Source organism: Prionailurus viverrinus, chromosome B4 (assembly GCF_022837055.1).
Source record: "Prionailurus viverrinus isolate Anna chromosome B4, UM_Priviv_1.0, whole genome shotgun sequence".
NCBI lineage: Eukaryota > Metazoa > Chordata > Mammalia > Carnivora > Felidae > Prionailurus > Prionailurus viverrinus.
This window is the reverse complement of record NC_062567.1, coordinates 66,724,506-66,739,307: the sequence shown is the minus strand read 5'-3', so window position 1 is coordinate 66,739,307 and position 14,802 is coordinate 66,724,506. Positions and strand designations below refer to the sequence as shown.

The following is a 14,802-nucleotide window of genomic DNA, read 5'->3' as shown; positions in this document are numbered from 1 at the left end:
CTCCCTCTCTGTCTCTGCCCCTCCCCTGCTTACATTCTGTCTGTCTCTCTTTCTCAAAAATAAGCAGACATTTAAAAATATATACAAAAATGTGTGAATCCTGGAAATGATCAGAAGGGCATGCACACAGATCCTTATACTCCCAAGACAGCCAGTTAAGACTGGGTAATACAAAAATATTTACTAATTTTGGAATGCCTTATATATTTTTTCAACAGAATTTCCTTTTTAGTTACAGAATTAAAAGGAACCTAAGGGGTGTGATATGGTCCAGAACCCTGATGTCAAGTAAACGGATGATTATTCTTCCAGATATGTTCTTCCCATAAATTGTTGAAGAATGAAAATTGCCATTTCAGTATTTTAACAATCTGTGGGTCATTAAATTATTCTTTATTTTTACTACATTTAGTTTCTTTGTTGAAATAGAGAACAATTGTGGTAGGCATCTCTTTAAACATCCTTGATCTATTTGAGTACTAGCTCTTACTCTAGTTTCTTGGTAATATAACCTTTAGTTTTCTCTCTCAAAATCTATTTTCCATTCTTACAAATGCTTTTGCGATCCATCTTTGTACTTCGTTGAGTTTATCTTTATTTCTCTAAGAATTGTAAGGTGTAGTAGAAGGATTAATTTATTATTGTCATCATTTTTACTTGCCTGTCATCCCTTCGAGGGCAGTACATTTTAGCCCCTTGTCTGGCATGTAGAATATATTCAATAAATGTTTACTGAATGAATAAGTGTATGTTTTAATTCTACTTACACATCTTGATAGCATGCTAGTTTTCATTTTTTTGTCAGGTAAGGCAAGAAATTTCATCTTTATAGAGGAAACTGAGGCTTAAATTTCTTTAGTGCCTTTCCATGGTCACAGAGCCAGCAGTGTTTTGTGTAGGGATTCCAAATGGAGAACTAGTGTTAAATTACACAGCATTTCCCCACTTTGATTCTCATGGCCAAACTCTTCAAAGCTCCAAATGCAATTTGAACAGTTTAACAGCATGATTTTTCTCCACGAGGTGTGTAAGAGTGTGTGTGTGTGTGTGTGTGTGTGTGTGTGTGTGTGTGTGTGTGTGTGTTTAAAGCCAGCTTCCTTTCCCTCACTTTTTGGCACTGCTTTCTGGCTCCAATCTCAATTTCTGTCCCAGCCTCCACACTGAGGCCAGAACCTGCTCTCTAAAAGGCAAATGTGATCATGTTACTTCCTAATTTAAAAACCCTTCTGTGGTTCACCCACTCTGCTAGATTAAGTTCAAACTTCTTGGCATACTAACCAAGGCACTCAAATATCCGGCCCCTTCAACAGTCTTATCACTCATCATACCCTCCCCTTGCATTCACTTAGCTGGTGGTATCAAACTTCTCAGCTTCCCAGACACAAGAACCTGTTTCATTGATACCTCAGCCTGCAATTCCTTCCCTTACCCCACCCAAGACTCTGGGTCCATTTTTACTATGAAGTGTCTTTTGAGCATGCCCTCAGTAGAACTGATGGCTTCTTTCTGTGTTTGCCCACACCTTTACAGGCTTATATCCTAATGTCTGTATTCTAGTAGTACACATATTTATAAGTCCCACATATTTACTCATTGTCCCTTATTGACACTTAAGTCCCACTTACTTACGAACTTATTTACTGTCCCACCCTATGCCCAGCTAGGTGTCTTTATACCTTTATACCCCAAGGCATAGCGCTTGGCACATAGTGATGCTTTATAAATGTTCAACAAATGAATGGAGTGTTTATATGGCTGAAGAAGAGGGAGAAGAAATGGAAAGCTAAAGAGAAAGCCCTTTAGGGAGAATATTAATTGCTACGGACACGCAAATGATGAGTTGTAAAGAAGGTGAAAAAAAGATGCAATAGAGAGCACCTCAGCCGAACATGCCCGTAACAAGTTCACTGGGAGGCAGGATATGCATACTCAACAGCATTACGACGTAATTAAATATCTGGATGAAAATGGCTCGTACAGTATTAAAGAAACTTAGAGGCTGGGGAAGTCCCTGCTGAGGAAGATGGAACTGAAAAATGGCTTAATCAAATAAATGCCTTCCAGGTGCAAGGCGTTTTTCGTGCGTTAAGCAGTTTAATCTTTGCCACCACCCTATCATGAGGATATGATCTCCGTTTTAGAGATGAAGAAACATGCTCAAGAGACTTTAAGTTGCTCAACGTCACAAACTACTATGTGTTAGAACCATAATCTGAATTTGGGTCAGCCGTCTCCAGCGCCTCGTTTATTTTGCCACACCTCTCCTCTTCGGTTTGGAGCCACCAGGGGCAGGATTTACCTGCTCTGCATCTCTTCTGTGTTCCCCTCGGACTCCAGAGCGCCAAGGTCTCGCCCACTCATTGCGCCTGCGCGTCCCGCAGCTACCAGCTCCCCACCACCCCCTGGGAGGGGCCCACGGCGGCGGAGGCGGGGTCAGGCTAGCGGTGGGTTGTCAGCCCGCCGACGAAGGTGGTTGGGCGGGGCGAGAGGGGGGAAAAGAAGGAAGGAGGGGCGGGCGCGAGGCCGCGGCGGAGGAGGAGCTTGTGGCCGCGGCTGCGCCGTGCTGTTCCCTTCGCTCCAGTTCGCCGGGCGGGCGCGGTGCGGCGCGGCGGCTGCGGCGGCTGCGGTGGCTGAGGCGGCTGAGGCGGCTGAGGCGCGGGTCCGGGGCGATGCGGCGCTACCTGCGCATCGTGGTGCTGTGCCTGGCCTGCGGCTTCTGCTCGCTCCTCTACGCCTTCAGCCAGCTCGCCGTGTCCCTGGAGGAAGGAGCGGGCGGCGGTGGCGGGAAGCCGCAGGCCGCAGCGGCTTCCTGGCTCGCGGGCGGCGGACGCGGCGGCGCGAGAGGGGTGGGCAGCGCGGGCCCCGCAGCGCATCCCGGCCGGTCAGACAGGTACGGGCTGTTCCCGGTCTGGGGGCCGAGGCCGGGAAGGGAGGAGCGGCGGGCGCGGGGACGCGGGGCTTGGCCTGGCCCGGACAGCTCCCCGGTCAGTCCCGCGCCACCCGTCCCCGGGCTCGCGCCTCCCGCTTTGCCGCCGTCCGTGACCCCGTCTCTCATTTCCCTCCTTCCCCTCCATCCGGGGGTAGCTCCGCCGGAGAGCACCCCATGCTCTTTGTGTTTGCCCTCTGACCCATTCCTTATGCGCCTTTAAAGCAGATAGAAATTAATTTTCAACTTTTAATTGACAGTTGCTTTTTTTTTTTTTTCCTTAAAGAATTCTTTGAAAGTAAAAGGTGCCCCACAAAAGCCTTCTTGCTGTTTGGCTAGTGGGAATTCCCTCTTGTTTCCATGGAGTTCAAGTTGAGATATTTAAACATCAGGCTGGCGCCCTAGTTCAATTTTTTCCCCTTCTCTTGAATGGGGCGTCCAATTTTTGTGTGTTAACGCCTACATTTTCATTATTAGTCAGTTAGTGAAATCTGGACAGAGCTTTTATGCGTAGTTTGAATTTTTCTTTAGGAAGCAATCGGTCTGTTCTGAAACTTAGAGCCAGTTAAGAAAAATCAGCGATGCTTAACATGCTCACGTGTTTTGTGGCATGGGATATCTTTCTCTAAAAATCGGTGTTTAAAAAGAAGCATAGTGACTTACGTGGATTTGCACACATCACTGCCAGAGTTGGAATCACCGTGAGATTTAAAGGAAGAAAGAATGCGACGCACTATGAATGCTTAACAAACTCTGAGCGTTTGCACTTCCTTGAAAAATAGGCTTCTTTATTTGTGAGCACCTCTCTGGGAATCTGGGAAGGACTCAGTGCTCCCTTAATAAGAGGCAAAGGCTGCTTTGATACGGGAAAGCACAGGGTTGGTGAGACGAAGGAGTGCAGGTCTGCTGCAGGCTGTTTAACATTCTTCTGAGAGTTGATGGCCCCTTTCAAAATGAAAGGACGTTTGGGCAGAGGAGCGCATGGGAAAGCAGGATTGTCATGTTTTGTACCCAGTGATTTGATTACAGTCTGGCTAATTCCTGACTATTCATAAAAGCAGAACTGCTTCCAGTCAGGTGTGGGAGAGGCAGTGAGTGACGACCTGAGTGAGCTCGTGAAAAATGAGGCTCATGAAAAGCTGTTCATGGTCTATTATGTGATTGTGAAGCACTTAAAATTATTTCTGTATTGGGTAGAATTGTAAGGAAGCAACATTTTAATCAAAACACTGTATGAAATTGGACAGTCTCTACACCCAACGTGAGGCTGGAGAATTCTTAGATCCGGGTTCTTCATTTTAGATATTACTTATCTAAAAAAATTTTTTTAATGTTTATTTATTTTTGAGAGAGACACTGCACAGAGCACAAGTGGGGGAGGGGCAGAGAGAGAGAGAGAGAGGGAGACACAGAATCGGAAGCAGGCTCCAGGTTCTGAGCTGTCGGCACAGAGCCGGATGCGGGGCTTGAACCCATGAACCACGAGATCAGGACCTGAGCCACCCAGGCCCTCCTACATTTTTAAAGATTTCTCATAGAGTTTGGCCAGCTTTTTGACTACCACAGGATAAAGAGGAAGTGTCCATCTTTAACCTCTTTTCTTGTGTATAAATCATTTGACCAAGGTCCAGTAATTGGACCAGAATTGTATTCTTTGATCCTTCAGTGCTCTTTCTGTAAAGTTTCTGTCTGTGGTAAGAATCTAGTCTGAATAGTCTTTCATCAGTGGAAAATGGAGTGTGAGGCAAGCAACATTTGTATTTGGTAGGACTCGATTGTCATTGCAGTCTTACTGTTTTGAAGCAGTCTTACCTGCAAGACTGAAACTATTAATTTCCCTCATTCATTTAAAATACGAGATTTAGGGGCGCCTGGATGGCTTAGTAGGTTGAGCGTCTGACTTAGGCTCAGGTCCTGATCTCATGGTTCGTGAGTTCCAGCCCTGAATGGTGCTCTCTGCTGTCAGTACAGAGCCTGCTTTGGATCCTCTGTCCCCCTGTCTCTCTGCCCCTCCACTGCTTGCGTTCTCTTTCAAAAACAAACAAACATTAAAACAACAAACATGGGGTCTAGGTTATATCCAGTAGGTTTTACTGCTCAGATCTTATGGAGAGTATTCATTGCACAAATTCCATGACAATAAAGTACTTGGAAGGGCCCTTCCAAGTTCTCCAAGTAAAATTTCTGAAATGATTTAAGAACAGGTTTTCAGTGAAATCTATTAATTAATGTATCTGGTTTGAATCCGTTATTTTGGTATTTAGAAAATGTGCAGGTCTTAGAGTCAGACAAACCTGTGTTCATACTCTGCTGTGAAACCTTGACCACCTCTCTATTTCAGTTTTCTCACCTGTAAAATGTAGGTAATAACTTACCTTAATTTGTAATAGAATCCTTAGTTGTCAGTGATTAAAATCCAGTACAACCAACTTAAGCAAAACAGTTATTTATTGGCTTACGTGGGTTGCTGGCAGGAGGAAAAATGAAAGGAAATGCCCGGGCAGCTCCAGGGACCTTAAGGACTAGGACTCTTATTTTCTTCACTGTAGAAAGGCTTTATTCATGAGCTCTTTCTTTGGGGTGTTTCTTCTCAAATCTCAAAAATTTCTAGGAAAAGGCTCCGGATTTTCTAGGAAATTTCAAAATTCTAGGAATTTCAAAAATTTCCAGGAAGAGGCTTTAGATTTTCTGGCGATTTCTAGGAAGAGGCTCTGGATTTGTTTGTATCACATGTCCATCCAGGGACAAGTCAGTGTTGCCTAGGATGGGGATCTCGGATTCTCAGGGTCTGTGTCATTTGCACATCCTTGTGGTGGACAGGATAACGTGAGTGGTGTTGGAGATGAGTGTGGTCTTACAAGAGGGGAATGCTGGCTAGGCAGAGGCTCTGCCACATAGAGAAACTCTCTCAAGCTGTTTGATACTGACGGACTCTTGCTAAGGTATTCAATGTAAAGCCGTTATTATTATCAGACATCAGGACTTCCGTAGAGGGGATTAGCCTATTTTGTGACTTTATTCAGAGTGATTAAATTCTCACATTTCACTGATAAGTCTTGAGGGTGATCATCAAGATCTCATCTTATTGTGGCTGTGTGGTGGTGTGAAGGGGGGGGGGATCAAAAAACTAGTAAACATTTGAGTGAGAACCATTTCTGGACCCGTCATTCTGTTGGTATATAGTCCCCTCACTCTTTCAGATCTGGTTAGGCCATCGAGTTCTCATTTTTGGTGGGTCTTGTGAATACTAGTAGGATATACTAAGCATCTTTAGGGCTTTGGAGCCAGACTCCAGCGTTGCCACATGCTTAGCTGTATGAACCTTGAATACATTTCCTCTTCAGTTAGATTAGAGATAAGAGAATCTGTGATACTGGATTGCTTGTGAGAATTGAAATGAAGTAGTTGGAATAGGTTACTGAGTATGGTACCTGGCACAGTAAAACCGTACCTAATATGCTGATGGTTTCAGTCATTTAAAATTTTTTTTAAGAATAGAATCCATTTTCCTTTTTAATGTTTATTAATTTATTTTGAGAGAGAAGGGACAGGGAAGGGACAGAGAGAGGAAGAGAGAGAATCCAGGCAAGCTCCATGCTCAGCTCAGAGCCTGACACAGGGTTTGATTGCAGCGACATCATGACCTGAGCCAAAACCAAGTCAGATGCTTAACTGACTGAGCCACCCAGGTGCCCCTCAATCATTTAAATTTTAATCATTAAAAAAATTTTTTTTCTGACTTCTGGGAAAAATCCTGTCCTCAGGCCCCAGTCCAGACCTGTTTAAACCAGAATACCCGTTAGTGGGGTCTGGGAATCTGTATTTTAGATATGTGCCCCAGGTTATTGTTACAAAACCAAATATTAAGAACCACTAATTTAGCTGAGAATGGTTTGACCCTCTATTTTTAGTACAGAATTTTTTTTCCTTCTTTTCTGCAGTCATTTTTTTTTTTTAATTTTTTTTTCAACATTTATTTATTTTTGGGACAGAGAGAGACAGAGCATGAACGGGGGAGGGGCAGAGAGAGAGGGAGACACAGAATCGGAAACAGGCTCCAGGCTCCAAGCCATCAACCCAGAGCCTGACGCGGGGCTCGAACTCACAGACCGCAGGATCGTGACCTGGCTGAAGTCGGACGCTTAACCGACTGCGCCACCCAGGCGCCCCTCTGCAGTCATTTTTGAAGAGAGGAGTTCAGACAGTGAATAGTGAAACAAATTACTTACTAAAGCCACCTTCATCTTCTATAAAAGCAGTACGTTGCACTTGTGTTTTAGTTCATTGGCGATCGTACTTCACATGGCTGTGAAGTGCTTAGCACAAACCTGACTAGTAATTAATTAAAATAATGGTCTGTGCTTTTGGAGGGGACACTGATTAGGCTAACAACAAAAAATGTGTACTTTTTGATTTAGGAATCCTGTTTTAACACATTAAGGTTATTATCTGTGTTGTTCCTGTTGGAAATACTTCCCCCCACATATTGACTTAACCTGTTTTTCAGTGTATTGGCATTTCTGTGTATTCAAATTGGCAGTTCTTTATCATTTTCATTTTTATCATGCATAGAAAAACTTTCTACTGGGGAGTTTCCCCCCCCTTTTTTTAACATTTAAATTTGTTAAAATGTTTATTTTTGAGAGAGAGGGAGCGAGCATGAGCAGGGGAGGGGCAGAGAGAGAAGGAGAGGGAGAATCCGAAGCAGGCTCTGTGCTGTCAGTGCAAAGCCAGACATGGGTCTCGAACCCATGAACTGTGAGATCATGACCTCAGCTGAAGTCTGATGCTCAACCGACTAAACCACCCAGTGCCCTATAACAATTAAATCTTTTAATCCAGGGGTGGATTAAAATGCTCAGTTGATCATCTAACTCTTGATTTCAGTTTAGATCATGATCCCAGCACTGTGGGACTGAGCCCTGCGTGGGGCTCCACACTAAGCGTGGGAGCCTGTTTAAAATTCTCTTTCTCTCTCTCTCTCTCTCTCTTCCCCCCACCCCACCCCTCTGAGAGCTCATGTGCTTGCACGCACTCTCTCTCTCTCTCAAATAAATTAAAAAAAATTGTAAATCCTTAACCCAGTTCCCCACCCCCTCCCCGCCCCAGGAGGGGGTTGGGTACAATGGGAAGCTAACCTACTTTTGAAATGGATAAGTAATTGTTCATTGCCATTTGTATATAAGCAGTCCTTTTCACATTGAGTGTTCATGAAGTTAGAGATTTGAGATAAAGACCTGATGTAGCTAGACATTGTTGTCTGGAGGCAATTTTTAGTTGAAAATGAGTGACCCAGGCACTGATCTTCAAGTAATGTTGATTTGTCAGTATCATGGGAATGGTCTCCTGTAATATGGTCACGAGCATCTCTGTTTCTCTTGCCCCAGTCCCAGAGCAGGTATCTGTACCTTGAAATTTCATGGGTGGCTCACAGCATTTCATTCAGACTTCCACATTCTTTTGCTGGATATGCCCAAACTTATCCCTGACTGTAAGGTGTACATGGTTTTCACTAAAGCCTCAAGACTATCATGGACATTTTGAAATGAAAAATACCTTTTCCAGTTTAAAATTATAGAAGACCTTCTCTTACTAGATTTAAGGAAACTTCAAGTTTGAGAACTGTTACTGTGGAGAGTATTATATAATTAATTAAATGCTCTGCTTTATCCCAAGCATGAAATGTCTCAGCTCTTCAAGTACTGAAATTTTGGGGAATTTTGTTTTTGATCTTTTTTATTTAAAAAAAATTTTTTTTTAATGTTTTTATTTATTTTTGAAGGAGAGAGAGAGACAGAGCATGAGCAGGGGAGGAGCAGAGAGAGACACAGAATTTGAAACAGGCTTCAGGCTCTAAGCTGTCAGCACAGAGCCCGATGCGGGGCTTGAACCCACAAATTGTGAGATCATGACCTGAGCTGAAGCCAGACACTCAACCGACTGACCCACCCAGGCGCCTCTATTTTTTAACTTTTAAAATAAATATTATTTCATAGGAAATTGCAGAGATACCCTTGTATCAGTCACTCCATTTCCCCTAATAGTGGGATCTTAATCTCTGTGAGCATAGTACAATACTAATACAACTGGAATATATGTGTTTCAATATAGTACAATATTGTAACCCCAGAAATTGACATTGTACAGCCCATAGACTATATTCAGATATCACCAGTTTTACAGGTGTTCATGTATGTATGTGTAGTTTCATGCAGTTTTATCACATATGTAAATTCGTGTAACCACCCACACAGTCAGGATACTGGACTGTGTTATTACCACAAAGATCCCTTGTGCTACCCTTTCATCACTTTGGAGACAAGCCACCTGCAACTAGAAACATTACACTGTATGAAATTTGAGGAGGAGTCATAGTAAAGTTTATTTCAACTTATTCTACAATGAAGGAGATTTGCTTTTATGGACTTCATTGATTTTGGATGTCACTGTTTACTGAAGACATACCCACTTAATTCAACTTACAGTTTTGCCCCATTAAAATTATTCAGTTGAATTACCTCTTTGAAAATTGAACTGTATTTCTGATATTTCATTTTCAATAATTTTAAGGAATAAAAGCAAAAGCAGCTAATAATTAGAACATGGATAACTACCTTTTCTTTCCCAGTATTTTTTAATATTATTTCTTTGTGGCCTAAAGTACAGTTGCTATCTGTCTCCATATTAGTTGTTTTTTTCTAATTTTTGCTTGTAATAACAGTTGCTGGTACGTAATGAGTTTCTACTCTCTATTTTAATCTTTGACTATTTTTTCATAAGTGAGAGAATGTAAGTTTGAGAAATAAGAAACATTAAATTATGCTACCTCTTGCCAGTAGCACATTAGTGTTTTATGATTTTTTTTTTAAATAGTAAGAGGCATGTATACTCCCTAGTGCATATTTTTATATTTCCATTAAAGAAAGACAGGAAGATATCCCTAAACTGTGTTTTCAGACATTGAGTTATGGTCAAGAAACTTACCTAAAACTTGATTTTTTTTTCCCTGCAGTTTCATCTGCATTAATTACTTTAGTGTGATTACATGATCTAGCAATTCCCCTTGTAGGTATATATGCAAGAGAATTGAAAACATATGTTCAGAGAAAAATTGTAAATGAATGTTTATAAGCAGCATTATTTGTAATAGCCAAAAGATGGAAAACAACCCAAATGTCTATAAACTGATGAATGACTAAACAAAATGTGGCATATCCATCCATTATTAGGGCATAAAAAGTATTGAAGTGTACTGATAAATGCTATAGTAGATGAGCCTTGAAAATATTCGAGTCAGATTGAAAGAAGTCAAACTTGAGAGACCACATATTGTATGATTTCATGTACATGAAATATTCATAACAGGCAAATCTATAGAGACCAAAGATAGATATTGTGGTTGCCTAGGTCTCAGAGGTTGAAGAGTGCAACTGGAGGCAGAAAATGGTATTATTACATAATTTCAGTGGATCGTTTTTATGGAAGAATTTAATTGGGGAGTTATTTTTCTTGAGGCTTAATTTTCCATTTCCATTTTTCATTTCCATTTTCTACTCTTGTAAGGTTTAACAGGAGGACATGGAATAGCCAGATTAGTTATGTCCTTCCTGAAACAAAGGTGCACTGTAGGTGTTGAGTCTACGTAAATTGTGGATTTGTTTAAAGATAGCAGTGATAATGCCTGTTTCTGAAAGATGGAGATATCTGTTTGAACAAGTTTGTTGTGAGGCTTAAGTGGATGTGAAAGCACTTGACTCTGAAAAGAACTCTGTTGTTAACACCACCACTGAGCCTGTGTCTCATATGGAAAGGCAAGACTTAAAAAATACATAACTGTTCCTGGGAGGGGACAGACGTTCGTGGGTTTTATTGGTCTGCATATATTTTCTTTTTTCTTTTATTTCCTGCTTTTGCAGCCTTTTAAATTAAGATATGTTGGGCTTGAAAATGGTGTCTCTGTAAAGGTAAACCAAATTACAATGTAATTTTTTTCCATTGATTTTAAAATTCCAACTGGAGGTTTTTATGCAGGAGTATACAGAATTATTGAGGCGGCATTTTAAAAACTATCTGTGCCCCACCCTGTTCTCAGATATTCTGATTTAATGGGTCTGGTATGGGGCTCTCTGGGTGGTTTCCCTGTGCAGCCTGGGTTTGAGATCCCCTGCCCTAGACTGTTGACATTTGTGAGAGGTGTGATCAGAGATCTTTGCAAACTGAAATTTCATCTTTTGCTGTAAAGACAGTAACCTATAATTGAATTTATAGCGATAGAAAACAAAGTTACATGGTGAGGCGGCATGAAATGACCTGGTTTAGAGACTCACCCTGATTTCATACTTGCTTTAGTATGCAGGCCTCACATTGCAGTGAATTTCAAATGAAACTATTGTTTTGGAAAAGAGTAACAATAAAAAAAAAACATACTTTTTGTAATGTGCGGTGTTGTAGCTGTTGTTGTTTAGCTCTGACCTGCAGTCTAAGCAGAAAGACTGTACTTGTAACTTCAGTTTAGCTTGTGTAATATAGCAGAACGAAGATGATATAGATAATGAAACTGAGCCATGGATGTCAGCTTGATTTTTTTTTAATGTTTATTTATTTATTTTGAGAGGGAGAGAGGGGGAGGGGCAGAGAGAGAAGGAGAGACAGAATCCCTAGCAGGCTCTGTGCTGTCAGTGCAGAGCCTGATGCAGGCCTTGATCCCATGAATCATGACATCATGACCTGAACTGAAATCAAGAGTCGGACGATTAACCGACTGAGCCACCCAGGTGCCACTTCCAGCGTGATTTCTTATTTTTTCAGTTTAAAACACCATATAACTAAATTGAATTGAAGATTAATTTAAAAGCCTTCAAAGATCCTCTCTTCCCTTTCTGTCTCTGTGGCATTTTAATTTGGCTTCAGGTTAAGCAAATATTTTGTTTAGCTGAAAAGGATTTTATTCTGGGGGGATCTTGTGTAGTACACAAATGAAAATTTTAGGAGTATTCCCATATTTTCTGTTATCTGAGGAGGGGATTTTAATATGTTAGGAGTGTTCCTGATAAGGAATGGTTTTTCGGTCTGCAGTGTATTCTACCTAAAAGTTTTAAAGTCCTTTTTAAAATAATGGTACCTGAGTAAGGGAGAAATTTCCAAACTCCTCAAGTTACTTTAGCCATAATGAATTTGCAAAATTGGATTTGCAGTTTTGTTGCTGTAAAATAGAACAGTAAGTTATTGTGTTTTTAAGTAAATTCCTTGTTAGTTTTAAATCGAAATACTCACATAGGACTTTATTTCTGTCTTACTCTGTTAGGTGTAAAGATTTCTCTCTGTGTTACTGGAATCCCTATTGGATGCTGCCCTCTGATGTTTGTGGAATGAACTGCTTTTGGGAAGCGGCTTTTAGGTAGGCATCTAATATTTAATTGGTAGATCAGTGTAGGTAAGATTAGATAGTACATAGTAAATTTTTTACTGTAATAGGACATAAAAATGTTTCTTTTCATGTAATCTAATATTGTCATATAAGCAAATAATTCATATTCTGTTTGGGTTTTCTATTTTCCCTACTTTGTAGTTGTTATCACTCATTTTTAGTACATACTGTGTATAAAATGGTGTAACTTTTTTTTAGGTGTTCTTAGGAGCACTTGTGATCTAATTTTAGGTAACTGGGTGACAAAAGTATTAAACAGGTGATAAAGATAGACTTCCATTGACATTTACAGCCATATATATGACATTTTTCTACTTTAAAGATGGTATGCTGAAAAAACCTTTTGTAGGTGGATGGGGACAACTAGGGAAGGATTACATTGGTTATTAGCAAAGAGATTGAATATTGACGAATGAGAGGATAAAAATAAATGTTTAATGAAGGAGTAAGTTTTGATATGACATTGTTTATTGACCTTGCATGTTTGTCAATGTAGTTTGTCAGAGTAGTTTGGCTTTGTGCATGTCTCTGGATGATGAAGGCCTTAGATTCTGCTCTGTTAGTGAAAGAAGTGTTGATAGGAATGGGCTGTCTCCCCAGGAGACACTGAGGCAGGAGCCTGAGATGCCCTTACTAACAGTAAAATTTCTTTGTGATCCACCTGTTTTTATTGTCTTTATGAGTCATTTAAATTTTAATTCTACTCATACTATTTGCTAGGCACGGTGCCAGGTAGTAAGAACCATACTCTGAATTTAATTAATGTGGCTCCATCCTCCTGGAGCTTGCATTCTGACAGGAGCTTCACGCTAGTAAACCTGAGATTAAGATAAAGGGTTGACATGTTATAGCTGTGATAAAGGGAGAAATGGGTGACTCATCAGGTGGGATCATCTTAACGCATCAGGGAAAGCTTCCTGTTGGGAGCGATTGCATGAGGAACATGGAAGTTAGCCAGGCTCAGGACAGGAGGTAAAGTATTCTAGGTGGGAAGAACTGCATTCTTAGTATATATTAGTAATATATATTTTTATATTCTTGTATTCCTAATACATTATACATTCCATGAACAACCAGGAAGGAATCACTGAAATCCATTATTTTAATTATATCTCCTTGCTATGGAAAAGAGTGGGTGATTGAAATTCTAATATGAGTCAGTCAAATCAGATTATTAAAACTTTTAAAAACTAACTTTTGAAAGATGGTATTGGAGTGCCTGGGTGGCTCAGTTGGTTAAGCATCTGACTCTTGCTTTTGGCTCAGGTCATGACCTCACCATCGTGAGTTCAAGCCCCGCATCAGGCTCTGTGCCTGCTTCGGATTTTCTGTCTCCCTCTCTCTCTGCCTCTCTCTCTCAAAAATAAATAAATAAACATTAAAAAACTAAAGATAATATCACCCTTCATCTTGTTCATAATTTTGGAGAATTGGAGCTCCATATTTTTCAATCTTATAAAAATTTGCTAATGAATGGAGTACGGACAGCCACAACTTTGCTATCTTGACTTACGACATAAATCTGCTCACTCTGGAAGCTGGGTGAGCTAGAAAACTTCTGTATACCCTGATTTACACAACCCAGGTCCTTTTGTAAGTTACAACATGAGTAATAATCTTCCCTCCTCCTCCACTGACAGCAAGAGTACACCAGGGAAGTTGATCTAGTCTGAATCCTGGAGCCTTATTACTCCTCTTTTGGCTTCTTCAACTCATTTTCCTAAGGCTCTTAAATCTTTACCCATTTTATTTTATATATCAAATCATTGGGTAAAATTTCTCAAACTTAGTTTCTTTTTAAAAAATTTTTAGTTGAGAAAGAAAGAGAGTGCATGAGGTGGGAAGGGGCAGACAGAGATGGAGAATCACAAACAGGCTTCATGCTCTGCGTAGAGCCTGATGCAGGGCTCAATCTCACGACCCTGGGATTATGACCTGAGCTTTACTTTTTTTTTTTTAATGTTTATTCATCTTTGAGAGACACAGCAGGAGTGGGTAGGGGCAGAGAAAGGGGGACACAGAATCCGAAGCAGGCTCCAGGCTCTTAGCTATCAGCACAGAGCCCGACGTGGGGCTTGAACTCACGAACTGTGAGATCATGACCTGAGCCGAAGTCGGACGCTCAACCGACTGAGCCATGCAGGTGCCCCATGACCTGAGCTTTAATCAAGAGTCTGACACTCAGCCGACTGAGCCACCCAGGCGCCCCTGAAATTTAGTTTCTTACTTAGAACTTAGGATCCCTCACATTTACTCTATTTGAACATGCAGGACAAGCCAAGCTGCCATATAATTTCCATATTGTTCTCACCGTACATTTCAGTATTTACTCTAAGTAACACTTTGTTTTTGCCTGACTCTCAGAGCTTGTCTGCCCATTTGGTAAAACTTCTTTGAAATTCCCCATTACTACCAACCTTAGGTCCACATGTAAATTTACCAGGCACCA

General features: G+C 41.0%; 1 protein-coding gene across 5 annotated transcripts in view; it reads left to right on the top strand.

Moving 5' to 3' along the window:
* Positions 1-2,590: 2,590 nt before the first annotated feature.
* The window catches only part of GXYLT1 (glucoside xylosyltransferase 1), a 53,887-nt gene continuing 41,675 nt past the window's right edge, over positions 2,591-14,802 (top strand). For 3 of the 5 annotated variants that reach the window (XR_007154231.1, XM_047868513.1, XM_047868515.1), the window contains exons 1-2: positions 2,591-2,890; positions 12,231-12,323. Coding sequence is in view for 4 of the 5 variants with exons in the window: in XM_047868513.1 (XP_047724469.1) it covers positions 2,670-2,890; positions 12,231-12,323 (314 nt within the window). In the remaining variant the exon portion in view is untranslated. The remainder of the gene's footprint in view (positions 2,891-12,230; positions 12,324-14,802) is intronic. The other 2 variants (XM_047868516.1, XM_047868517.1) reach the window with 1 other exon arrangement.